We start from the raw sequence: 26,368 nt of genomic DNA, 5'->3' as shown, positions 1-26,368 counted from the left end.
CTTTATACATGGTACAGTTATGGTACTGTGAAATACGGTATGGTTGTAAATGGCAGGTTGTATTTTGAAGCACAGTAGCCTATTATAAACTACTGATAAAAACCTTTCATATCATGGTTATAAATATACACCATGGTATCCTTTGAGTGCGATAAAATGTATTTACGTGCATTACCATCACTGCACCATGTACTACTCAAGTATTTTTGTCAGTTATGACCAAACGTAATTCATATAATCTAAATGTACATATATAATCACGTATCCACTCTTGAACTTAAGTTTCAATATGTAAGAAGAGCGTGAGACCCATTGTGTGAATATATGCTCGCGTGAGCGCGCGCAGATCTGCTGTTACTAGAGAGTCATGCAGCGTCACGTGATCGTCAGTCAGGAAAGGAAGAAAGAAGGGAGGAAAACTATCCAATATCACGCTCAAAAGGCAGGTTTAATGTCGATATAATTTCGAAACGACGTACTAGATCTCTTAAACCTTTCTCTTTACGAGTTTCTTTATCTCTGGAACACGGATTTAGCAGTTATACGCTAGAAACAAGGCTGCATTTGATGGTTTAATAGCAAGCAAACTGCTCGAGCTGTGAGTCGAGAAATGACTATTGGCTTTTCTCTACACGTTGCACTTTATTATGCATGATTTTCGTACTTTACGGGTATAGATGAGATTGATGATGTTTAATTTGCTTTTAACACCTTGTACGTTGTTAAACCATATTTATGTGCTACAGATCTGACTGCATGTATCTGCAGCATTCTGATGCTCACTTGAGATGTAGTGTAAATATGTTTTTAAATGTTTATCTTTGAACGCACGTTGTCAGGATCAATAACACTTTTGCAGTAGACTCTGTTGGCTGGTTGGGTCACTAAACACTGTGTTTTTACTCTGACAGGACCATGGAACAGTATCAGATGGTAATACCATGGTATTTTGACGTGTACAGTCATATTGAAGTTCATGTATCATGGTGTTTACAAAAAAACCTTGAAACTGTTTCCAAGAACACAATTTTTAATACCACAAAACTTGTGTAAACATGATACTACCATGGTGCTCATTGGTTCCTTTGTTGTACATGCAAATGAAAGATAAAAATGTATCATGTACTGGCTACTAAAAAGGCTACTGTATCATGGCATTTAGATGCTTGTATACTGTAGTTTGTGGCCCTGAACATTTTCAGAAATGTAGCCATCGCAAAAACACTTTGTGGTGGCCATGGCAAGGATTTTGCTTTGCCATAACCAAATGATGTATTTTGTCTCATATCTCCTGAACCAAACATGATAACACAGAAAATGTTATGTCTGCCCCTATGTTTTGATGATCAAGGATTACAATTATACCACATACAGCAACTTAAACTGTTCAGGTAAAAAGTAAATGGTGAAATCAACAATGTGAGAGGAAAATCACAGTATCGAAGCATTTACAATGGTCCGTATTATGGCTACTAATTTTTTCTTTCTATGATAGTTAGCTAATATTTTATTCAATAATACAATAAAAGATTGTTTTCAATAATACAAAAACAAAATCCACATATCATCTGGACTATTCCTGGAGTGCAGTGGTACTACCAGAAAATACCATGGTAAAGTGATAGTATTAGATGGCAATACCATAGTATCATTTCATACTTTTCACAGCCATGGGAATAACAAGGAATTTTAAAATAAGAGTTTTAGTTACTTTCAGGCTTGGAAAAGTCATTAATATATATTTTATATTAATATTATATCTACTGGTATTCAGAATCAGAAAAGGGCATTACTGCCAAGTGTGTTTACACACACATGCATGTAATTAAATAAAATGTAACACTAATAAGATTGTTTTATTTGTCACATATCACATGGTTTTGACGCTCTGTCTGATTCATGTATAGTTTAGTCACTTCCACAGACTTTTTTTATTCTGCTTGTTTTAAGAAAGAGGAATTTGTGTGTTTTAAACAAGGTCAGATGTGTGAAGAAGGATGTCCTGATATATATGACAGATCAGTCATTGACTTCACTCTATGTGTGGCTCTGTATTTTAGATCAGAAATGGGATGGAGGTGTTCGGCAAGTGTTTTGATTGACTGTTGGAAGCAGGTCACACGTGAAGTGTTCACAGAAGAGCTTTGAAAGAAAGGTGAATTTACATATACACTACGGTTTGAAAGTTTGGGGTTTGTATATATATATATATATATATATATTTTTTTTTTTTTTTTTTAAAGAAATTAATACTTTTATTTAGAAAGTACTGTCTGTGTTAAATTGATAAATAGTAACAGTAACATCATAATAATGTTACTAAAGATTTCTCTTTCAAATAAATGAATCTTCTGAACTTTCTATTCTTTAAAGTATCCTAAAATAATTATCTGAAACTATTTGATAACAATGAAAAGTGTTCTAGTGTGGCAAGTCAGCATTTTAGAATGATTTGGAAATGATTTAATATTTTAGCATGGTTCCATAGTCCAGAAGTATTTTTTTCTTTTGTTAAGTTAAATGCAAGTTCATGAAAATTTGTATGTTATGATGTTCTGATATATGTATTTAGGCTTAAAAAATTCTGTTTGGTTTTTGTCAAGGGAACTAGAGTAATGGTCATACATCATCTCTGTATGTGGCTGCTGGAAATTAATTTAAAATATATTCAAATTGAAAACAGATACTTTAAATTGTAATAATATTTCACAGTACTGTTCTTTACTGTATTTTTGATTAAATAAATGGTGAGCATAATAATGTTAATCTTTTACAAATTAAAAAATTTAAATCTTGTAAGGTAGTCTATGTTAATTCTTTCCACAATGTTTGACATTTCTTAATATTTATGTATTTGTGCAGTAGTGGCATGTTTTTTTTATTCAATAAGAGGAATCATCATTGTATCAAACAGACGTTGTAGGCAAATAGATTCAAGATGTTTTAAGAAGTAAACAAGATAAAATCAATTTTAAAAATAATGTACCTGTATATATTTTTAATAAAGCATTTTAATACATGAAGTACATTGCATTTCCTTTAACACTGTCAAGTGTTGACCTAAATTTATTGTTGGATCAGTTTTGTATAGCTTCATTGGAACTCACAGTTTGAACTGATGTTTACTCTTTATGCAAATTTTGATACTCAAGTTTCATTCAGAGATGTTATGAAAACATCTTTGTAATATTCTCACTATCACAAGTTGAGGAAGGACTGCTAAATAAATCTAATGACACAGGCTTTAAGAAATTGTAATAGTCAAATTAAAATGTTTTAAAATCATATCGTATTTAATAACCTCTTACATCGACTGATAACTGATAGTTATAAAAAATTGAATGATTATTATGATTATTATGATAAAGGAGCATTTCTTTTAGATTTTTTTGTAGACCCGATATAACAAGTAGAAAAATACGACCTTGGGTTAAATCAATATTATTAAAGTTAAATATTATCAGTATATCTCTAATATTTGCTGTGAATGTATTTATTGATTCCTGTTTCAGAGACCATTATGAAGTTGAATGAGAAGAGCGTGGCGCATTATGCCACATGCAACTCTCCTCCAGACAAGACAGGCTTCCTCTTTAAGAAAGGGGAACGGAACACGGCCTACCACCGCCGCTGGTTTATTCTTAAGGGTAACATGCTGTTCTACTTCGAGGAGAGGGAAAGCCGAGAGCCGATTGGCGTCATCGTCCTGGAAGGCTGTACGGTGGAGCTCTGCGAGTCTGAATCCGAAGAGTTTGCCTTCGCTGTTAAATTCGACTGTGTCAAAGCGAGGGTCTACAAGATGGCCGCGGAGAATCAGCCTGCTATGGAATCGTGGGTCAAGGCTCTGTCCCGGGCGAGTTTCGACTACATGCGGCTGGTCGTGAAGGAGCTGGAGAGGCAGCTGGAGGAGGTACAAGAAGAAGCCAGATCTTCACAAACCAAAAACAAGCTGAAGAAGCACCAGCCGCAAGTGCAAGGAGCAACAAGCTCCCCCCCCTCAACCTTTTCACTACAGAATGCCGAAATTACAGGGCCTTCGCAGGAAGGGGTGTCTAGCAGAGAAAACGGGGTGTCTTGGAGTAAACCCACCAGCTTGCCAAACGGTGTCAGCGAGGGCTGCGTCTGGGAAGGGGACTGTTGTGGGAGGGGGGATGGAGTCAAACCACCCCCGGTACCTCCGCGGAGGAAACCCAGCAGTGGGTCACCCGAGAGCCCTGTTTCACCCGGCACAGGCTGCTTCTCCAAACTACACGACTGGTACGGCCAAGAGGTGGCTGAACTGAGAACAGAATGGCTGCAGAGCCAGTGAATGACATCCGCACACACGACATGCAACGAGAGCATTAGAATGATAATCACTCGTCCACTGTTACTGATTTGTTGTTAATTTCGTTAAACAAGACCAAGCCATTTTTTAAAGGAACCTCCTGACATCATTTACTCACCCTCATGTCTTTCCAAATTCCAGATAGTTTTTAAATACAGGAAAGTACAATAAATGTTTTATCAGTCGTATGCAACAGTGTGACAAAGTAAACAGCAAAAGTAAATAGAGAAACAGCAATAGTGCAATCTTTTGAAAGCAAGTGCAGTGTTTTTCATTGTTTTAAAAAAATGAAAGTATGCTGAAAATGTACTCCCCTCATTCCATCTAAGATGAAGATGAGTTTGTTTCTTCATAAGAAGAGGTTTGAAGAAATGTAGCATTCCATCATTTCCTCACCAGTGGATCCGCTGCAGTGAATGGGTGCCGTCAGAATGAGAGTGCAAACAGCTGATAAAAACATCACAATAATCCACACTAAGATCTTGTGAAGTGTAAAGTTTGTAAGAAAAAAATAAAATCCAAATAAATATCCAAGTCCATAATCCATAAAAATACTCCCCTGTTGTCCTCTCACATCAAAAGCCACCGATGCATTTTTTACAATTGTTTTGGATGGTTTTCACGTGTAAATGGTGCTTAATATGTGCATTTTTCTCTCCTCATTCAGACAAGATGAATTTTACTTGTGGATTATTGTGAGGTTTTATCAGCTGTTTGGACCTTCATTCTGACGGCACCCATTCACTGCAGAGAATCCATTGGTAAGCAAGTGAAGTAATGCTACATTTGACACTAAAAAATGACAAAAAAAAGAATCATAAAACTTGTCTAATTGACTCGTGTGCTTACAAAGCGATATAATAGCTTTGTGTTAGGACAAGCCGAACATTTGTGTTTTTGCATGTTTTGCACGTTATGATGTTAAACATTGGTTCTGACATCTCCATGACATTAAATCTAGCATCATGTGTTTTGATTTTAAGTGAAAAAAAAATTCAAATTTGGCACACAAAGATTTATGACTTTACAATACTAAAAACAATACAAGATTCGGTGCATGGGCTGTAAAGACTATATTTAAGGTGATTTAAGTTATTTTTGGAACTTGACAGTCTCAGTCCCTATTGTAAATTAAAAAAAGAGCATTCTGGATTCTTCTTTTGTGTTCATTAAAGCAAGAAAGTGACACTGGTTTGGAACGACATGAGAATGAGTAAATGATTATGATGTTTCCTTTTTTTGGATGAACTATTCCTATAAAGCCTCAAACTTAGAATCATTTGGGGATTTTCCTAGAACCTTATGTTGAAGTGACTAGACATTTCCTTCTCATTTGTATTTTTTTTTTCCCTCTCAATTGAGGTCTTACTTGCATAACAACATGAATTTCCTTTTACACAATATTTTTCTTGATAAAAAGACCTGATTTACAGATTCACAGACCATTGAATGTTAAGTATTACAGTGCCAAAGCTGGACTATGGCAATTTGTAATCATTTTACAGTATAAAGTAGCAAAAACAGCATAAAAAGTTAGATGTATCCCAAGATTTTTGGCAGTGAATTTTATGCTGTATTTTAGGAGATCTACAATGCAACCTGCCAAAAACATAATTGCCAGAATGATTTCTAACTTTAAAACATCTAATAGTGTCTCAGACAATGGACTTGTCTTAACTAGCCAGCTAACATGTAATCTTCTGTTGATGGATCTTTTTTCTAAGCAGCTTTAATACACTGTTATTCAATTTTAGGTTAAGCTTTGCTATGCTTTATGATATATCATCATTCTTGCCAATGATAATGCTCTTGTTAATGCTCTGCCTTGCTTTTAAAACTGACCAATTATATTCATCATACTGTGACCAACATTTAATATGTTATACAATATATACAGACAGCTTATTAATGGCTTTTGTAAGTGCAATTTAATGGTACAAATTGTGTGCAATCCTATAATCATATGTGGGGAGATTTAACCTATAGTGACACTAAATGGGATGCGTGCATGGCTGTCCAACCGCAGTGCCTTCAGATTTCATCTAAAACACTGTGTTAGATTCCACAATGCAAATACGCCAGCAAATAAGAGCTGAATGTGGATAAACAGCTTGTGTATTAACCAGGTACTGATAGTAAAATGACAACAACTGCAACAAAGTTAACTTGTTGCTGAATAAGGTTGTATTGCAATAACCAGATCTGAATGTTTTGTCAAAATGGGCTTTGTAACTGGCATTGGGTAGAATATTATATTTGAAGGAAACAAGAATGTATGTTTAATGTTTTCAAATGACTTAAATAAAGATGAGCATCCTCATAAAGTTTTTTGTTGTTGTTGTTGTCGTTTTTTAATCAAATCGTGAAGGCCCACAGTCTTACCACACGATGGCTCTGTATTACTGAGTATTGAAGGATTCATTCACGGATCCTGTCATTGCATTAGTTAGTAATCTCAATGTACGGATTGAGACGCTTTTCTGAAACACACCGTAGTCAAATTTCCTGTACATTTCTTTAATATGTTGTGATGTGCATAATAAAAAATAAACCATGAAACGTACACTTTAACATTCCTCTCATTGCTCTTCCTTTTACAAGGACATGAAAGTAAACATTAAGTTTAGTGTGGATTGTACTACTGTGGAGTTTGAAGATTACATACATTTTCATACAATTTTATACTAGTAACGCTTTAAATGGACATCACACAATTGCCGAAGGAACCTACAAAATGTATCACGTGAAGCCACAAAGTAAGTACTAAACTTGAACCTGTTTTTAAAATAAAAGTCCCAAAGCGCTACATTAAATTAAGATTTTCGGTTATGTCAATTGCTATACTTCCAACTATTGTAAACACTTATTTCTTTACAATTTACAATCATTATGAGTGTAATTTGTATGAGCTATTAGTAACTGACTTTAGTGAAAGACAAAAAAAGTTTATAATTTATAAAAATATATATAATTATACTATTTTCTGTTGTGAAATATAACGTATATCGTATATAGAGATAATAATAATTAAGAAGGTTACAGACACCACATGGCTGGCTTCTCAAACGAAATGGGGCTTTTATTTTGCCGGAAGTTCAGATGTCTCTCCACATCAAGGATTTTAGTCGCTTGTTGTCGCTGTGTCCATGGAAAGTTTGTGTGTGTGTTTTTTCCTTCCTGAAAGTTTACGCAGGGCTGTTGCGCGCATCCAACATGACAGAGAAAGTAACGGACATCACGGCTGGCAGGCAAGTCATGTTTAATCATTGATCACGGCTCTCTCTGGCAGCACGTAAATGTGTTTAACGGGGTTCAGCACAAGGTTAACTGTGAGATACATTTAATCCCGACTCTTTCGGGCCAGAAGTTTGTTGGTCAGCGCAGATAACGCGGAGTCGAGGGGGGTCTCCCGTCTCTGCTCTCCAGCAGTTATGACACCGCAGGAATTATTTTGAAGTTGGGCTTGTGCATTCATTGTTTCGTGTAACTCATAATGAGTGTTGAGGTTATGCGCTCGCAAAGTTATAATGAACTTGACTCTGGCATGCGAGGGGCTGAAGAACGTTTAAAGGGATCACGCAGTTTAACAGCGCGCGTCTGGCTCGGTCCGAAAGATACGTGAATTACGTACGGTTTCTTAGAATTTGCGTCATTTCGAACGGGCGATTAAAGAAAGCATGGCAAAATTATTTTAAGAATAATTTTTTTTTTTTTAACTGCACGTGCTCATGCGTTGACGCCCGCTCAGAAGTTTCTTAATGTGATCGATTTAAGGCCGGCGATTACGTAATTTTTTTTTAAAACACCATATACGTTGTTATTATTTATTATAAATAATAATAGCCTAATAATAATGTAAAGCGAGCTCATTTGCATACTCACTTGAAATAGACTCGTGAAATTGTATGCATGACTTTATGTAGATGTGCTTTCTAGGCGACTGGAAACGCTGCTTTTACTCAAGTTTATGATTTTTTTTAATAATAATTATAAAATTATAAAATGACAAGCTTATTTGCATACACATGAAAAGGGGCTCGTAAGTTTGTGTCAAATGTGCTTTTTATTGTCTGTATCAAACTACTGCTCTTATTTCAGTTTATGATTTATTTTGTTATAATAATAATAATAATAATAATATGAGATACACTAAATTGCATGCACATGTGAAAAGGGCTCGTGAACATGTGTATGCAAATGACCTCACACCAAATATGATTTCATCATCTGGGTTTCTGGATGTTTATCAATTAATCGCATCCAAAATAAGTTTTTTTTTTTACGTAATATATGTAGGCCTATGTGTGTTGTGTATATTATGTTCATATAATGTGTATGTATGTATACATACTTGTGTATATTTTTCAGAAAAATATTGAACATTTATTATATATTATCAAGTTCAGTAGGAACAATCACTTCTTTTAATTGTACAGTCAAAAAAAACAATGCAAACCATTTCATATAAATAGTATTTATTGCTCATAACCAGATAATCAACTTCTAAATAAACAAATAAATCTCACATAACCAAACCTTTACCTTTGACTAAAGGGCATAAGTCTGGTCCATATCGCAGCTTATTCTGTAGATGCCTATTTAGACAGGAAGTGCTTATATAGTGACCCAACACATTTTGATTAGAGGCGGGTTCATATGAGATATTAATAGATTAGATTATACCACAATAATCAAAACAAACTTTGTTAAATACATTGATTAGTACCCTTATAAATCTGACAACAAATCCAGTTTGTAAATCTTTCAGACTAATTCTGATGCAAAATTCATTAGCTGATTATTTTGTACTTTTTAAACATTTAGTACACTTTATTGACATGATCAGAGTCCAGAGTTAACTTTTTACTACACCTGGCCTGGAAAAAAAAACAAGTAACTTGCAGAAAATATTTGTAACAGCACACAAAAATGTGTTTTGCATGTATTAGTGTCCTTTTAACATTAGAGCCATTAAGGCTACATGACAACGATGTAGTCAAAAACTGTACGTTTTTTCCCTTGCGGTTTTAAAAAGTTTTGTGTACACGATAATGGTTTCAAAACGATTTGTGTTTACACATCAGCGAAAATGGGCAAAAACTCTGTATTATGTATGCCAGACCTGTAGTTGGCGCTGTCACCTTGTTAGTAAACAGTACCTATAGGAAAGTGACGATTATATGATATAAATGATGCGTCTCTGCTGTTGGTTGTAATATTGGTGAAGTAAATCCACACTTTACTGAAGAATCGTTAGCAAACTCTTGAGCAGCAACAACAGTATCATGTACTCCGCCATTGTCATGTATGTTTGTTCGCACTTGCCTTTAAAATCAACACTTACTGTAGATGTCTACATATGTAATAAGTACTACACATGCGCATGATGTTACCATTTTCAAAGATTCCCGTATTGGATCATGTTTACACAGAAACGATAGCGGTGCCATTTTCAAAAACTTGCACTTAAACGCGTCGTGTAAATGATCGGGCAGAATGAAAAAAAAGTTTCCAGTTTTTGACTGAAAACATTGTCATGTTAACAGCCCCTTAGCTTCCTTAAATATAGCTTTTTTGTGTCAAGCAGCCGAAACTAAAAAATAAACCATGCACTGTTCTTTTTCTAATGGTGGTTATTAAAGATGATACTCTCATTTGGACTTTTGCGAGTGTTAAGTTTAGACCATGTGTGATATTTATAACATGCATCAGTACAGTTTCAGCTTTTTGTGTCTAGACGTTGGGTGTATACAAACTAAACCTTTCTTAGATCTTTCAAATGTACAGCCGAGTACAGAGAAGTGCTGATGCCACATGTTCACATATAGAACAGGGGATTCCGTTGCATCATGTGTTCATCTCAGACTGTAAGAATCCCCTCATTCCCACACTCGCTGGCCCCTCGACTCCCACCCATAGGGGAACAGTGTGTCGCGATGTGACTGTGTGATATGGTCGAAGGAGCCTTATATGCTCAGAGTAGCGCATTTCTTTTGTTGTGTGTGTGTGTGTGCACGCACTTCCTTTTGATCAACCTCCTCAGGCTGTGCAGCCTCATAAAAGGGCGCAAAGCCTCAGTTTATGCACTTTTCTGCCCTCTTGTTTGTTTTTTTGTGCATGCTGGTGTCAGGGAGAGAAAGAATGGCTATTGAGAAAATTACAAAGTAGCTTTGTATCATGGTTGCGGTCGAGTCAAGAATGCTGTCATTGTGTGTTTGGAGACGCTGAAAATTTGTCTAGGAGATGCACAGACATCGTTGAGTGCCACTGAGGTGTTGTAATGTGTTTTTGCTCATTTGAAGGCACACTTTGGAATGCCTCCCACTAAGTGTGTATAATAAGTGCTCTGTGCTAAAGCAAGCATCACTAGTGCTGTTGCTCACGTTTGGAATTAGAGCTGTGTTCAAAGTTTATGGTAGTTTGTGCTATGGACCTCAAATCGGTTCTAAAAATCAGAATTACGATTTTCACACAGAGGATGATGAACCTACATGGAAGACATATTTGATTATTTATGGACCAGGGGCCGGATTTATGAAAATAATCTCAGACCAGTGAGGCCTACGATCAGTCATCTCCTAAAAGAAATGCAAAACCTGTGCTAATTAAAAGATTGATCCAATAATTGGTAATATTATAGCATAATGAGACATTTGTAAGCATTTTTTGGTGGCCAGTGATTTTTAACCAGGAACAGTAACAATGTGAGGATAAAAAGATAACTTTTTGTAGTTATTGAAGTAGTTATAGCAAAGTCTTGATCTTGGAACTTGGGTCACCTTGAGCACAGTAGCTCTGTATGTCGACATACTAACCACGAGGCTTTTAGCACCGACTTTTTGCCCATTCTTAAGGATGTTTTGTGAATCTGGCCTTAGAATATCATGGAGACTTTGGGCTGTTTTGATTTGGGTCAGAAAGCAAACACCCAGCAAACCCTAGTAACCACCTTCAAACACCCTAGCATTGTGACTGTGATTTTTTTTGCATGGCCAAATTTTTTTTATAAAAACGTATACAAAATTTTAAAATGTTTGTTTATATTTTTTCACTACCCTGAAAAAATATTCTTCTTTTCTGATTTTCAAAAAAATAATGTGTGTGAGAATGCATGCTGGTGAAATGGTGGGCATAAACAATGTCTGGACTTTTTTTGCCAGCTAGGTCAACGGAAATGTGACGTGAACGCACACATACGCAATGGAGGAAAAGGGGAAACAATCCCAAGAGCCCCTTCTTTTTCATATCCTGCTGCTCTGGCTGTTAGCCAATCATTCCTCCAATGTTAACTTCTTTAATTTTTAAAAACATTATTGAACTGCTCGCATGGTATGCTGATGAATTAATCAAATTTATCATAATTAATTGCATATATTAATATTGTGATGGGAAAAATCCATTTTTTTTTATCCTAGACTATATTGTGGCAAAGAAAAGTAAATGATTAAAGGCATATTAAAAGTGTGTTTTTAGGATTTAAAGTATTGTTTGTTTGTTTTATTTAAAATCATTGAACATAAGCTTAACGCTTATGTTATTCATGTTTGTTTATTTATATGGATATTTCTTATGAATTGCTGTCATTTTATTTTATATTAATTTATTTTTTTTATTATAATTTTATGAATTATTCGAAATAAAGATTAATTCAATTCAAAGTATGTACATTGACAGCCAGTGGTTGAAATGAGTACTACAGCCCAGATACAAATTATTGGAGAAAGTTGTTTCTCCCACTCCCTCCTCCTCAGACTTGATGTTTATGTGGCCAGATGTTGCCAGATTGAGGACATCCAGCAGGAATGATCAGAACTGACAATGGAACTTGACGAGTTTTACACTGCATGTTGATAATGAAATTTTTTTTTGCATTTTAATATGCCTCCGGTCATAGTGCTTTTTAGAAGGATGCTGAGGCTTTTTATTCGGGTAGAATCTGGGATATCTAACCCAGTTAATTTGTTGGCTACCACGGCTGTAATATGATGTATTTTCTGCCAGCTGGCAACCCAGGGTGTCCTAAAATCCTGTTGGGTAAATTGGCAGCAGGCGAAACCCCACAGACCAAAACAAAAACAGACATTCCGACATGGAAATGTAAATAATATAAATATCTTCAGATGTATTATATTTTTATGCTTTACTACAGACAAATTACTTATAGCTTCTTTAACACCATCTTTCCTTCCCTAGTGATCACTTTTACAGTCAGGTTTGTTGGTCTGGCCGAGGTAGATTTTAACACTTGACTTGTTTGTGCATCTTTGAGGTGGGCCTCGCTGTTTTTCAGCATCTCACGCCATGAATGCCTTTTTAAAAAGTAAAAAAAAATAGGTAACGTGTCTGGCTTTGTTTCATTCATCTGTTTTCATTTACAGTAATGTGGCTATGGTTGATAAATTTAGCAAGGTTAGTTGCACGCGCACTTCCAAAAAAATGGTGGAACTACAAGCATGAATTGCTCTGATGGTGAGAATAGGAAGGGATATCCTTCATAATGTCATTACCAAATCAGGGGGCGTTATTAATTCTGTAAATGATTACTCAAAATTACTGGAAGCCCATTTTTAAATGTAAAGATATGGTCTTGTCCTTCAGTGATTTTGTCCTGTGATCTCGACCCCACCTTAACGACTTATTTAAGTTTTGCTTTAACTAACAGACCTGTCACGCCTAAAACCTTGAAGTCAGTGTTCATATCTGCGAGTGAATAGTGTGTGTGTGTGTGTGTGTGTGTGTGTGTGTGTATAAGAAAGTGGTCACTAAGGCAGGGCAGGGTTTCCTGTCTCTGTGAATAAGCCCACTGCCTGTCTGCTTCCCACACTCTTTATTTTTGTGTCTCGTTATTATGTTCTCATGTTTGTGTGAAGTGTTCGTTCAGTGTTTTTTGCACGCTCTCGTCGAGTCATAAGGAGGAAGCAGACATGAGGTTTGCATTTTCTCTGATTCAGCAAAATTACGTGTTTGAAATCAGTTTCTGAGACTCGGTATCATCTGGGTACTGCTTTTATTATCACGACCCTACAGTACAGGAAACTCGCTCTGTGTGCCGAGCTTCCAAAGACCCCAGCCGGGAAATTAGAGGTTGCAGATGTAATGGATTTAAAGACGAACTGGAATACAAAGCACGGAAATTACACCAGTGCACTAAGCTGAAGAAGTGTTGAGCTTGAATGATGATTCTAAATGGTGTGTGTGTGTGTGTGTTCGAGACGGTTAATGTTAATAGAGCAGTGGATTTGTAATGGTTCCTTTTGTCCATGATATCTGTTAAACATCCACAAATACATTAGCTCAGATTTATGTTTGATATCAATGGTTTGAAGGAATCTTTTGGGGGGTGGGCATGAGGATGAAAAAAGTAAAAATTTTCATTTTAAGAAATTTATTAAATTAAAAAAAAAAAATTAATCTGAAATGTCAAAACCATGATATTATGTTAATCTCTTTCACATTATAACAGTAAAGTTACAAGTCTTCGTGATTTTTCATGGACTCAGAATACTTTAATAATCCTTATAACCTGTGTGTACTTGTAGCCTATATAATTGTTTCTTTAAAAAAATACTAGCAGATACTTTTGGTGATATGGAAAGTGGTAGTTCTTGCATTATTAGATTTATCAACAATAAAAAATTACATACAGGAGCAACGACTAAAAACAATCAGGGCACCTTAAAAACCACATAGCAATGGCATGGCAACCAACCGCAGCAGTCAATCATGGTGATGACTCCCAAGTGTTAGAGACTTTTATTCAATGTTTTTAATGCAGTTTTGAAATCATATTTTGTATATCATGAAGCTGCATTTGTACTGATGCCAGACTTAGTGACCGTTCATACAGAACATGTTTTTAGATTCCACTGTACTGCTTTTGCATTGTTTTCTGTGTAAAACATGCACTGTATGGACTTAATTGACCATTGTGCTCACACCTTGCACCATTTGTCTTTCGTATGGTAAAGCTTTCTAAAAAAAATTTATTATATGTATATGATACAATGTGTATTTTAATGCATTTGGTGTGAATGGCCCTGTTCGTTTGCACTGAGTAATGGTGATATATATTTAAAAAATTTAATTGATGCATTTAGCAGACGCTTTTATCCAAAGCGACTTACAGTGCATTCAGGCTATCAATTTTTACCTATCATGTATTCCCGGGGGAATCAAACCCCCAACCTCTACCAATTGAGCTACAGGAACACTATATGATGATAATGAATAATTATTTTATATATATATATATATATATATATATATAATTATTATTTTTTTTTTTGGTTTGCATCCATCATGTTCCAAATACAAATGTAAAATAGCCAAATGAAAATATTTAATTCAGTGAATTATCAGAAACATTGGTGTTACCACATGATTATTTAATTTGAAAAAAACTGGTTTTTATGTAAAAATAACTATATTATATTAAACTGTTGTAAAACAATTTAAAAGACTTATATTTAAGCCCAGAAACAGCATTACTGGGGTTGTAAAGGCTACAAAGTGAAAAGTATATGGAGAGAGGAAAAGATTAGTGTGTGAAATGAATAAGCTAATGGTGTGAAACAGGAAATGGGTTTAAAGTATGAGAACAATGAAGTGGCTGCGTAAGTGGAGGTTTAAAGATTGGTGGTGCAATAGTGCAGTGGAGATGAAAAGAAAGCAGAATGATGGGTTATTGCAAGAAAGGGAATTGAACTTGCATGCACGTGAGGGATGAGGAAGGGAAAAAGAGACGCCAGAGAGGAAGTGATGTTAGTCTGTTTGGAGGTTGCTGAGTCATTAATGGGCCGGATGATCACTGATAGAACGAACACCCGGGGGCCAGCGCAGGGGGCGGGACCACGTCTCACGGCATGTGCACTGAACAACAGCACGAGTGCGTGAGGCGAGAGCACGCGCTCCGCGGGACTGCCTGTGCTGTAAACACCACGCATGTAATGCATTATGCTGAAAACATCAGCTTATGACTTCCCAGGCTGGTTAGATGCTAGTCTGGTGCTGGCTGACCAAGAAAGTCTTGCTGGTTGATGAAGTAGAACATTACTGCATGATTTGTGGAACACAAAAGTTGAATTTGTATTTGGTGAAAGAACACCAGGTTTGCAATGACAAGAGGGAATATAAATGATGGCAAAAAAATTACTCTTTTTTTTTTTTTTTTTTTTTTTTTTTTTTTTCCCCACCGGAAATCTATTTGATTTTGATTCGTGCCTCAAACAGAAATTCTAGAAAAATGGTTTTGCAATGACAATAGGGTATATTTATGCCAAAATCTTCCATTACATTTTCATGCATCCTGCATTTTTAATCCTGCATTTGGTTTGTGCACATAAAATGAATGCTTAATTTTCAATGCTAAAATGCTTAAAAATTATAGCAGAAAATAACCTGTAATTGTCATTTGTTAAAAAATTTACTCTATGCATTACCAAAACATTGGCTATTTAATATATAAAACCATTTAGGTTTGATTTCCATCAAATAACTGTTGTGATATATACTGTTGTAAAATGAGTCAAACTGTGATGGTTTCTGACGTTGGTCGTGATGCCAGAATTTGCATTTTTGAGCAAACCATTCCTTGTGCACAAACCACCGCACCAGCAACACATCTTAAAGATGTTTGCGCACAGTTTTGGTCATCGTGTCAAAAAGTGTTTCGCTTTGCACTCCAAAGAAAACTGCTATATGTGTGATGGGTGTTCCTCTCCCTGTGTAGGTTAAAGCTTCCTGTCACCCTATAAGACAGCAGTGCGCGTCATGCTGTCTATAGAATGGCCCCCTCCTCTTTTTTTCTCTCTATGCGAGTGTTGTGGTTTTTCTGATCTATTGCTTTCTTCAAACACTAAACCTTCATTTTGTCATGCTTCAGGGCTTCCAACAGAACTTTAAGAACGCATTTACTTCTCACGCAGAGTTAAACGTTCACAGGCGTCCGAGAAGGCCATGCGCTGGTAAATGAGGATGTGGGGAACGAGAATGGGGAGATTGGTTCCAGTTGTGTCGCAACACGTCTGGTGCAGCCCGTGTGCAGATTTTTTTAATCTTTTGATCAAATGAAAATTTCCCCTGGCTGCGAATGGCAACTGTGATCTGATTCTGAAGGTGGTTTTGCACCATGCGTGGATTGACTGCACACGTTCACGAGCTGATTCCGCATCGAGAACCGCGGGCCCGTCGGTGACTCGTATCAGATGCCTTTGACACTTTCAACTTCCTCAGTCTTCCTCTTCACATCAAAGATGTCCTCACAGATATTTCTGCCTCTGACCTGAGGCATGTAATAAAGCAGCCTGAGTGATATTAGTCACTCTCTTCCTGTACTGGAGAGCTGAATGAATGAGTGAGTAAAAGTGAAGAATCCGTATCGTACCAGCTGAGTTCGAAAGATGCCGTCAGCGATGTGGTGATGAGCTAAACTGATACGCTATGTTAGTGTTCATAGAAAGTTGGGTTCAATGAACAGTTTCGGTACACAGATTCCTAAGTAGATGCACTGCGCAATCAAAGAGATGAATTGTTCATGCATTCTAGAATAGAAAAAAAGCGATCTCTTTGATGCTGATTGGTCAATACAATAGTAACGAAGGATCTTATCTTTTTTGTGACGTATATGATAAAGGATTATTGAATAAAATGTAGGACGGATTTTCCTTTTATTGGTTGATTGGAGAAGTTCCACGTATGTCACGAAAGAAGTCTGTAGTTTCACCAGAAGATAGAATTATGCCCAGTCCCCTGTAAACATGCACACATTTGTAAGATACACATAAACATACATCATGGCACTACACATGCACACAACTTTTTTGAAGCCAGTTGGGAAAGTACTCGGATTCAAAGATTTATTTCGGCTAAATTTTTCCAGTTAGGTATATTAAGGGCTGGATTTGTTTAAAAAGGCAAATAAGCGTGAGGGCGCAGTCCTATAAAAGCACCACTGGGAGTAGAAAGTTCTGCAGGTGATTTACTGAAAATGCACAAAATAAAGAACAGCACAGCCGATGATAATAAGGTACATTTAATCTACTAATAACATGGGCTCAAATTGCTAAGACTTGCTTTTGGGGGGGTGCAAATATCAGTGAATTGACTACCGCAAACTTTGGTAAATGAGGTTGCGTGATTCATCTACATAATCTCCTCCCATAATTTTTTTTCTGGAGGGCAAACTCCTACAAAAGTATATGCAATAAAGGCAGCCGCAGACCATGCTTTTAAGTGCTAATTTCTCACTGCATGTTTTTAGTAAATCCTGACAGTAGTTTTTTTAATGTTAAAAGAGGGTTTGCGTTCTTAGTTGTGTTTTTTTGCGAGTTCTTCAACACCCCTCAGCTTGTTTGTAATTTCATTTGATTCAAGCTCAGATGAATTGTTTGTGGAGTTTATATGTAGACTTTTCAATCCAATTTAGCCAACAATCCATTTATAAACATATAATTAGTTTGCATGTAAGCATAGTTTATAAAAAGGAATAATGTATATTTTTGTTTCTTCAAAATACTTTCTATATAAATATGCAGCACTCATTAAGTCCACATGTTTGCTTGAACATACTGCATGAGCTTCAAAATAAGGCTTAAATGAAGCGTGAACTTGATCATTAAGCAACTTAAGACTGTGCTATACTGTGAACGCAGCCATACACCGTGTACTTTAATTAGGGTAGAAATGTACTGGAAATATTTTAAACCTTAGCCGCAGCGCTGTCTCATTATTTATTGCTTATTGATGCCGTTTTTAATGTTGTTCATCTGTTGTTCACAGTGATTCCCTGCTGTGCTGGTTACTGCAATGAATGGTAACACTGTCCAGCAGACCACAAGCACTGCACCATCCGTAGCACCTCCTTGTGGATGGAGGGAGTTCTGCGAGTTGCATGCCAGCACCACGGCCCGAGAACTTGCCCAGCACTACCGGCGCTTCGTCAGAGAGCGGCCGGTGCAGGATGTGGTCCCGCCAGAAAGTTTCTCAAAGCAGTTCAGCGCCCTCTTCCAGCACCACTTCAGCTGTGAGGTGGCTAAAGATGCAGAACCTGCCCTGTGGCCTCCACTGCCTCCTCCTTTGCTGCCCATGACTGGCCGCTTACGCATCACTTCCTTCTCAGGGGTGCTGGATTACCGGGAGACTGCGCGGCCAGGAATGACTCCATTAGTTGCCGTGTTGGCACCCAAACCAGATGCTGCCGGCGTCCCTAGAGAACAGGAGCAGTTGCTGCGATGCTCTCCCGCAGACACTACACACAGAACGCAGCATCATAGCCAGGAAGACGAACACCCAGAGCAGAGGACCTGGTCTGAACAATACTCACCCACTTTATTTTCCTTCCCTTCCCGTAGTGATGTAACCAACTTTTCCGTCAGGGGATTTCGAGAAAGCGTATGCCGATTCTTTAAGAAATCCCCCCAAACTGATGAACCTTCAGGTAGTAGCCCAAGGGACGATATGATCAAGGGGGGCGGACCCTCAGCGACTGTTGATTGCACCCCTCAAACCCCACCTCAGACTGTGCAGGTACCTGCCCATCGCACCTCGCAGAAGGGTGCGCGGTGGGAACGATGGAATCTGTTACGAACTGTGAGACGGAGGCAAGAGACAGGAAGTGTTTGTAAAGAGGGGCAACTGCGGTACCTGGAGGTGGATGACACTATCTCAGACACACCCCCGCATTGGCTGCGCTGCCACCTGCAGGTCAGGAGGATCAACGAGCACACCGCTAGTGAGAGGTACCAGCTGGAGCTCTACGACCCACCCAAGGTAAGGCAAATTTTCAAGATCTTCATATATCTTTAGTCAGTCAGAGTGACTACTGCTGTGCTGCTGTTGTTTTTGGCCCGATTTGATAATTGTATTATTTGTAGTTATTGTTGGCTTATAATAGTTTGGTATATTGGTCGCATCTTTTATTATAGATAATTATTTTGATATTTAAAACTTGGGAAACCAATTGCATTTGTAAACTGTTGTGATTTGTTTTGAAGCATCATATGTTTTTAATGTGAATACGAATTAAGAGCTATGTTGTGTTTTAGTTAATAAAAATGTACAGTTCTTTCGAAATTTTTTCAAATATGGCACGCCAAGATGTATTGCCAGAAGTTTAATGTTAATGAGAAATCACAAAAGAATCAATTGCGTTTTTAAATTTTGGCATGAAATCTGGGGTAACTTGTCTTGAAGCATTAGACCAGGGGTCACCAATCTCGGTCGTGGAGGGCCGCTGTCCTGCAGAGTTTAGCTCCAACCCCAATTAAACACACCTGTACCAGCTAATCAAGATCTCACTAGGCATACTGACTTTCAAACAGGTGTGTTGGAGCTGGTTGGAGCTAAACTCTGCAGGACAGAGGCCCCACCAGGACCGAGATTGGTGACCACTGCATTAGACTATATTTAAATATGCAAATATGAATTGCATATTTAAATGAAATGAAAAGATCGAAGAGCTCCGTCATGTTTAAGTTACTAAAATTTTTACATTTTATTCACGTATGTAGCTATTGCACAGAGTTTGATGTCAATGACAATCCCATGCAAGAACACGTGACTTGACTCATTATATTTAAATATATGTAAACGCAACTTAACTGTTGTAGCTATAAAAATGTGAATTCTATACACATATATTCAAATATGGCATGTCAGTGTGTTGCAGTATGTTTGTTGTCGATGGCGTCATGCAAGAACCAGTTGCCTTTTTGCGTAGTTTGTTTTGGAGCGTTATACTTAAATATCTGCAAATATGAATGACTTCATTCGTATATATTCAAATATGTCACTTCTAGATTTGTATTGCACAAAGTTTGTTTGCAATGACAAATACACAAGAACAAATTGCTTTTGTAACCGTTGTCTTGAAGTCTTAAGCCCAATTTATACTTCTGCGTCGAACCTATGCCGTAGGCTATGTGTAGTACACCATAGCCTGATGTGCACCTCTCCAAAAATCTAACAGCGCGTCAACTCTACGCGGACTGCAAGAGCTGTGATTAGTCTGCTAGAACCCCTCCCTCCGTATGTAATTGAGTTTTATGTGTGTTTATGTGCACTTTAATATATTTTATAGGGGTGCACGATAAATATTGGCCGATAATTAATGCGCAACTCATCAGTAAACCCGGTTATATAATCAGCGGTAAATTCCATCAGGTGCGTGATTTCACAAGAGCAGCTGTTACTACTCAGAGCCGTTGCAACTGACAAGCTAAGCAAATTCATGTTCATTATCAGACTAGCGGTTTGCATGTGTACTGCACGTTGATGCGGAAAATGATGCAGATGTATAAATGAAGACACATAGCCTACGGCAGGGTTATTCAAATCTTGTCCTGGAGGGCCAGTGTGCTGCAGAGTTTATCTCCATCCTTGATGAAACTCACCTACCTGTAATTTTCTAATGATCCTGAAAACACTGATTAGAATTCTCAGGTGTGTTTGATTAGGGTTAGACCTAAACTCTGCAGTGCATTGGCCCTCCAGGATAAAGATTTGAATAACCCTGGCCTACGGTGTAAAGGCTACGGCGTAGGTCCCTACGCAGGAGTATAAATCAGCCTTTATATTTAAATCTATGCAACCATAAATGAGATTTAGGAGCTGTGCTGTGTTTTAGTTAATAAGGCACTTTGAGATGTGTTGCACCAGGCTTCATGTTACTGGCATGTGAGAACCAAGAGCAAAAATTGTGAGAAGGTCATTAGGCCTTAAATTTGAATATATGTGAAAACAAATGTGAGCTATGGCAGAGTGGAGGATTTTCAGGAAATAACAACTTTTAATATAATATTTAGCAAGTTTAAAACAGATATTGCGTTCTTCTGCATTTATGCTTTTGTGCTACATGGGTTTAATACAATGGTAAATAAATAATTGATGAAAATGGCATGGGTCAACTACTGTGTGATACTTTCACATTAACACTCATTTAGCCTAATTAAACCACCCACTTTCAAGACAAACAGCCAATTTGAAACAGGGTCTGATTGATAATATTATGTGTAATGAAACTAATATGGACACAATTACGGTTTTGTCTGCCTTTCTCTCGGCCTTGCTCCATTTCTCCTGGTCACACAGCATGATAGCCTAATTGCTAGTTTTGTTAGTTCATTCAGGCAGCAAATGACGTCTGCTCACTTTAGGGGTCACAGCACAGCTGTATCAAGGCTCTGATTGGCTGCTGAGGAATCTTGGCAGAGATGCGAGGACTTGCTCTGAATGTCTATGTAAGGGAAAAGCAACACAGGCCAAGAAAGTTCAAACACTTAAAGTCTATACACTCCAGTAAATGTCAGAAGCATGCACACATGTTTTAGTTTCAAATAAGCGATGCATTCATAGGTTCTTTTTTTTGGGACATTTTATTAATTTAATCATCTTAAAGAGAGCAACATGTAGGCTCTTGCTGTGCATTCATCTTAGTTTATTTCACTGCATGCATCTTATGTATGTGTGTGCTTAATGTGTGCACTTATGTGTGAGAGCGTGTAGGCTGCATTTTAGAGTGCACACTAGTCCATGCCTTGATTCTGTAGCTGTGCACTCTATGTTTGGTGTGTTCACTACAATAGCAACAGTGAGGGCAGATATGCTAAGAGAGGAAGCTGCAGGCTGGCTGATAATTTCTTTGCGTGAGAAACTTTGTTTCAGGGAAGTCCTAACTTTAAAACCAGCCTGTGCACAGCAGATAAATTAGTACGATTATCTGCTGTCAGATTTCACAGAAGTGTTGTATTATTATCAAGTCAAAAATGACTAGCTAGACCAGAGGCAAAATGCTAACATATTGTGTGGGTGCGTGTGTGTGTGTGTGTGTGTGTGTGTGTATACATAATATGCATAGCAATGTAGCAGATACAGTTTAGTGTCATTATGCAAACAAATGTGACTGCAGAAGGCCTTAAGCGACCAATCAGAATCAAGCATTGGAAAGAGAGCCTCGCATATTAATATGTGTAGCAAAACTGTACACTTTCTTGCTTTCTTATTTGTATGTGATGCTTTTTGGAAGGCTTGTGAAAAACATCTGGTGTTGGCCTCAAATTATATTCATTGGGGCTTCTAGGGTTGGAGAACACAGACTTTAATTGCCAATGTAGTCTGAACAAGTTTGGTCGAGTGCTTAGAAACCTTAAAATGAAAAGGAGATAAATATGGACACCATAAAATCCAGCAGTGTGCAATGCATTTGAGCTCATGAAGAGTGGATTTGTGGATTGGATGAATCGTTAGAGATTTGTGTTGTATATGTCGAAGTCTTCTGATGTGGCTTGTTAGTGTGTGATCAAGCAAGAAAGAAAACATGCTGCATCAAAATTAGATTTTACATTTTGCAATTATTTTTGTGTCTTGTTTTTCTATTATTATTTGCTGCACAACAATTGCAGCCAGTGTTGTGGAAAATATTTATAATTCTAGAAAACCGCATCCTCCCATCTGGAGCGTGTTAGAGCTTCACGGTGACCTTATGCACATTCAGATGCTGACACAACTACATCCAGAGTCGTTTCAACACTTTAACAAGCCAACAACCAAATCAGTTCTGCAACACAGTATTTGGTATAAAAACTGGCTGCACCAATTTAAACTGAAACTAATGTCCAATTGCACAAGATATGGTAGTAGTTTATTGTGTTTTTATAGAGTGAAATATTAATAGGACATTTTACAGGCCACCTTTCTTCATAAAGATTTCGAAAAATATTGAAGCAAACCAACTAGCTCTGAGATTATTCACAACTTGCTAATTTAGCTATATGATTTATATATAAAAATATAAATAAAAATGCATTAAAGTAAAAAAAATAAATAAAAAGACATTATTCTTTATGGAGAAAATGAATGTGATTTATTTATTTTTTTTCTTTCTTGCAGAATCTGACTTTTAGGCTCTGTTTACATGCCCTCGTTTGTTTTCCATTTGACTTTTGAAGAAACTGTTTGAAACTTGACTGAAACCCAAACTGAGACTCAAAGTTTCATTTCTTAACATGATCAAGAGCTGCTCTGACCTCGTACCCATCTTTATCAATATGAAAATCTGCAGATTGATAAGTAGGCCACAGTCATCAGTCAAAGCGAAATCAGACATGTCCCTTTTTCCCCGAAAGCATAACACTTGTCAATTTAAAACCAAGAATTATATCACACGCAGAGATGCAGACAGCAGCAAGCGCTCTGATGCATTTTCAAAGATGTAAAGGCACGCACACATACGGTAGTTGCAGACCGTGAACTGGTACACATGATGATGACGAAAGCATTTTTGATTTAGATCAACACTGCAAGTGATACATTTCCTACGTGTCAAGTTTTTATAATTTGCATGATTTAATTTAAATTGCATTGCATGCATCGTTTTCAGTGTATCACCCTTTTCTCATGTGTCATTTTGGAAATGCCTTATTTGAAATTGCACTTTCATGTCTCTTGTGGTCTGTTTGGCAACCCAAAGCTGATTGATCTTGGGGATCATTTTGCATATTTTTGGACTTAAGTATATAATGATATTAATGAATTTTATTTATGACAGCTGTTGCTTGCATGGATCAATGTTTACTGATGTAGCTCAATCATTAGTAGTGAAGCATGTCTGTCAGCATAACAGATTCACACTGGTACACACTCTCGGCATCTGCAGCATCTGGATTGAGATGAGATCCTTTGTTTGCTTTTCATATGTCAGTTCCTCATCTTTGGGTGGTTGTGTGTTTTTGTGTAAAACACATTCACTCAATACTTTTGAGAGCTGTGTGCTCAGAGGACAAACATGGTCATGTGGGTGTGAAACAGCTCCTTCGCAAAATATTGACAGTGTAACATTGCAGTGTCGCCTGTAATTCAACAGCACAGCCCCATGACACCTGTGTTATGCATCGCTGAATGCTTATTTTTTTGGACTCAGCCACTGTTGAAGGCCCCATTGTTAATATTCACAACAGCTGTGTGGTGTGTGTGAAATACTGTATACAATGAGTTTTATAGGTCTTTTTAGGATAATTAGTCCTAATGGTAACACATTAGTCTAGGTACCAATACTTATTTTTGACTAGTTGCTTATTAGCATGCCTATTGCGTGCAGCTGCACGCTCTCCCCTCTTCGGTCCGGGGCGCAAGGGGCGGCAGCTTCTTCCAGCGGCTGCATCCATCTCGCTGGCCACTTCACTAGAAGGGACTAGACGACCCGGCATCCTGGCCGCGTCTCTGGCGGCGTGGGAGTCCCTCTATGCAACCTTCTTGGGACCCACGAGGACACCAGCGTGCATGCACGGGGAAGAGACTGGCATCCCGAGGAGAGGCACGCTCGGCATTTAAACAGCGGCAGTGAAAAGGCTCCAATTACATCAGCTGTGCCCCATCACACACCACCAGCCCTGGCTCTTGCATCACACCTCCTCTCTCACACACACACTCCTGTCGGGAGCCTGGTGAAGGGTGGCGATTAAGGGACGGGGTGGCGATGATAATTAGGAGGGAGGGAGCTGACTCATCAGATTGACCAATTGGGGTTTTTTTTTTTTGTGGACGCATACATTTACATAATCCACAAGCAATTGTTAATCTTGCATTACTGTATGCGTTTTCAATTTCGCAAACGCACAGTGACTGCCAAATTTCAAATGAAAAAGCAAAGTCCACTTTCAGCTGTATTTCCCATGTCTTATGAGGAATGAGCCTGTCATATTTAAGTAACAATATTAATTACCATACCTGCTTTTTCACTCTCTCTGTGTCGCGCATGTCACCTGCCAAAACTCAAATGGAATCAATTCTTTTTGCATTTGAATTTCCGATGTCAACACATAAACCTGTCAATCAGCATCAGGGGCGGGACTATAATTTTGGGCGTGTTTGTATTAGGAGGTGATGTCACTCACAGACGACCGTGCTGATTGCTTTATATATATATATATATATGTATATATGTATGTATATGTAGTCGTTACTTTGAAGCATTAGTCGACTAATCACACGTTTATTAATAAACAATTTAAATTATAAAAGTAGGGCCTTTCGCACCGCGGGAACCTTTTCATAGTACCAGAACTAACTGTTCAACTATACCACTTTTGGGCGTTTTCGCACCGGCAGAGCTGGGTGCTATTTTTAGTACCGGACTGCCTTTTTCGAGAACCAAATTAGCTCCTACTCCGGAGCAGGGTCTAACCAGCACAACTGATACTACCCGTGACAAAAGTAGACACTGATTGGCCAGACGTGCTCAAAAACACCCTCACCCGCCATGATTTAAACCGCTGTGTAAACATACTGTAAGCATTGTGTCATCATGTATGATGAACAGCGATAGATGGACAGATGCTGAAGTGAAGGCACTTGTAGCAAATGTAACCCTGCTAGTTGTCATTGGAGATTTACACCTGACCACACTAGAGATGCTTTGGAATGATGGTATATACCGTATGCAGATATGAAATGCATGTTGTAATACAATGCCAGGTGTAAAGAGGCTTTATTTGTTATTTCTGCATTGCATGAATCCAGCGGTCTTTTGCGTGTCAGAATGAGCAGAGGCCATCTCGGGTGCAGAGGCCTGCTTTTGTTTTCAGTTTTGTTGTCCTGACGTGAGCACATGGTGTTTAGGTTTCTCAGTGTGGTTTTCAGTGTGTGCTCATGTGTAAAGTATGCCTGGGCTCTCTAATTTGTATATCAAAGGTGTTTGCTGGCAGCGTGTTTGTGTAAATGCAGTGAAGTGTTGTGCAGTGTGTTTTTCTCTCAGCTAACAGCTGGTTCAAGATGGGTCTACACTGCAGGTGGCGACGTGACGCTCCAGTTTTGATGCGTCATACCAAGACCGTTTCGATGCAGTATAGATGCTACTGTCAGTCATTGCAGTAGGTGTATTTTTGATTTGTTGCATTGTGTTTGTGATGTGTACTGCAACACAAATTGTACAAAGAATGTAGACTGCGGTTGCAGTCTAGACTTTGTCATGTTACAGGTGATGTAGGCCTTCATTCAAATGATAAATTAGAAGAATAAATGACAGTCCGATTTGCTTCTGCATCAAAGTTG

The 26,368-nt window shown here is 37.8% G+C and overlaps 2 protein-coding genes across 3 annotated transcripts in view; both read left to right on the top strand.

The window, feature by feature from the left end:
* Positions 1 to 396: 396 nt before the first annotated feature.
* Positions 397 to 4,328, top strand: pheta1 (PH domain containing endocytic trafficking adaptor 1). 2 transcript variants are annotated; one of them, XM_059549536.1, is made up of 3 exons: positions 397 to 442; positions 2,061 to 2,155; positions 3,513 to 4,328. In XM_059549536.1, the coding sequence occupies exon 3, from the start codon at positions 3,521 to 3,523 to the stop codon at positions 4,307 to 4,309; it is 789 nt and encodes a 262-aa protein (XP_059405519.1). In that variant the 5' UTR covers positions 397 to 442; positions 2,061 to 2,155; positions 3,513 to 3,520; the 3' UTR covers positions 4,310 to 4,328. The 2 variants fall into 2 exon arrangements, with proteins under 2 accessions (XP_059405519.1, XP_059405520.1); XM_059549537.1 differs by lacking the exon at positions 397 to 442 and adding an exon at positions 461 to 598.
* A 3,115-nt stretch (positions 4,329 to 7,443) lies between these two features.
* sh2b3 (SH2B adaptor protein 3) overlaps positions 7,444 to 26,368 on the top strand; it is a 34,255-nt gene continuing 15,330 nt past the window's right edge. Inside the window, exons 1-2 of the mRNA XM_059549534.1 lie at positions 7,444 to 7,575; positions 18,104 to 19,093. Coding sequence (XP_059405517.1) covers positions 18,131 to 19,093 — 963 coding nt within the window. The 5' untranslated portion in view covers positions 7,444 to 7,575; positions 18,104 to 18,130. The remainder of the gene's footprint in view (positions 7,576 to 18,103; positions 19,094 to 26,368) is intronic.

This window comes from Carassius carassius, chromosome 5 (genome assembly GCF_963082965.1).
Source record: "Carassius carassius chromosome 5, fCarCar2.1, whole genome shotgun sequence".
Taxonomy (NCBI): Eukaryota; Metazoa; Chordata; class Actinopteri; order Cypriniformes; family Cyprinidae; genus Carassius; species Carassius carassius.
This window is presented reverse-complemented; position numbering and strand designations above follow the sequence as displayed.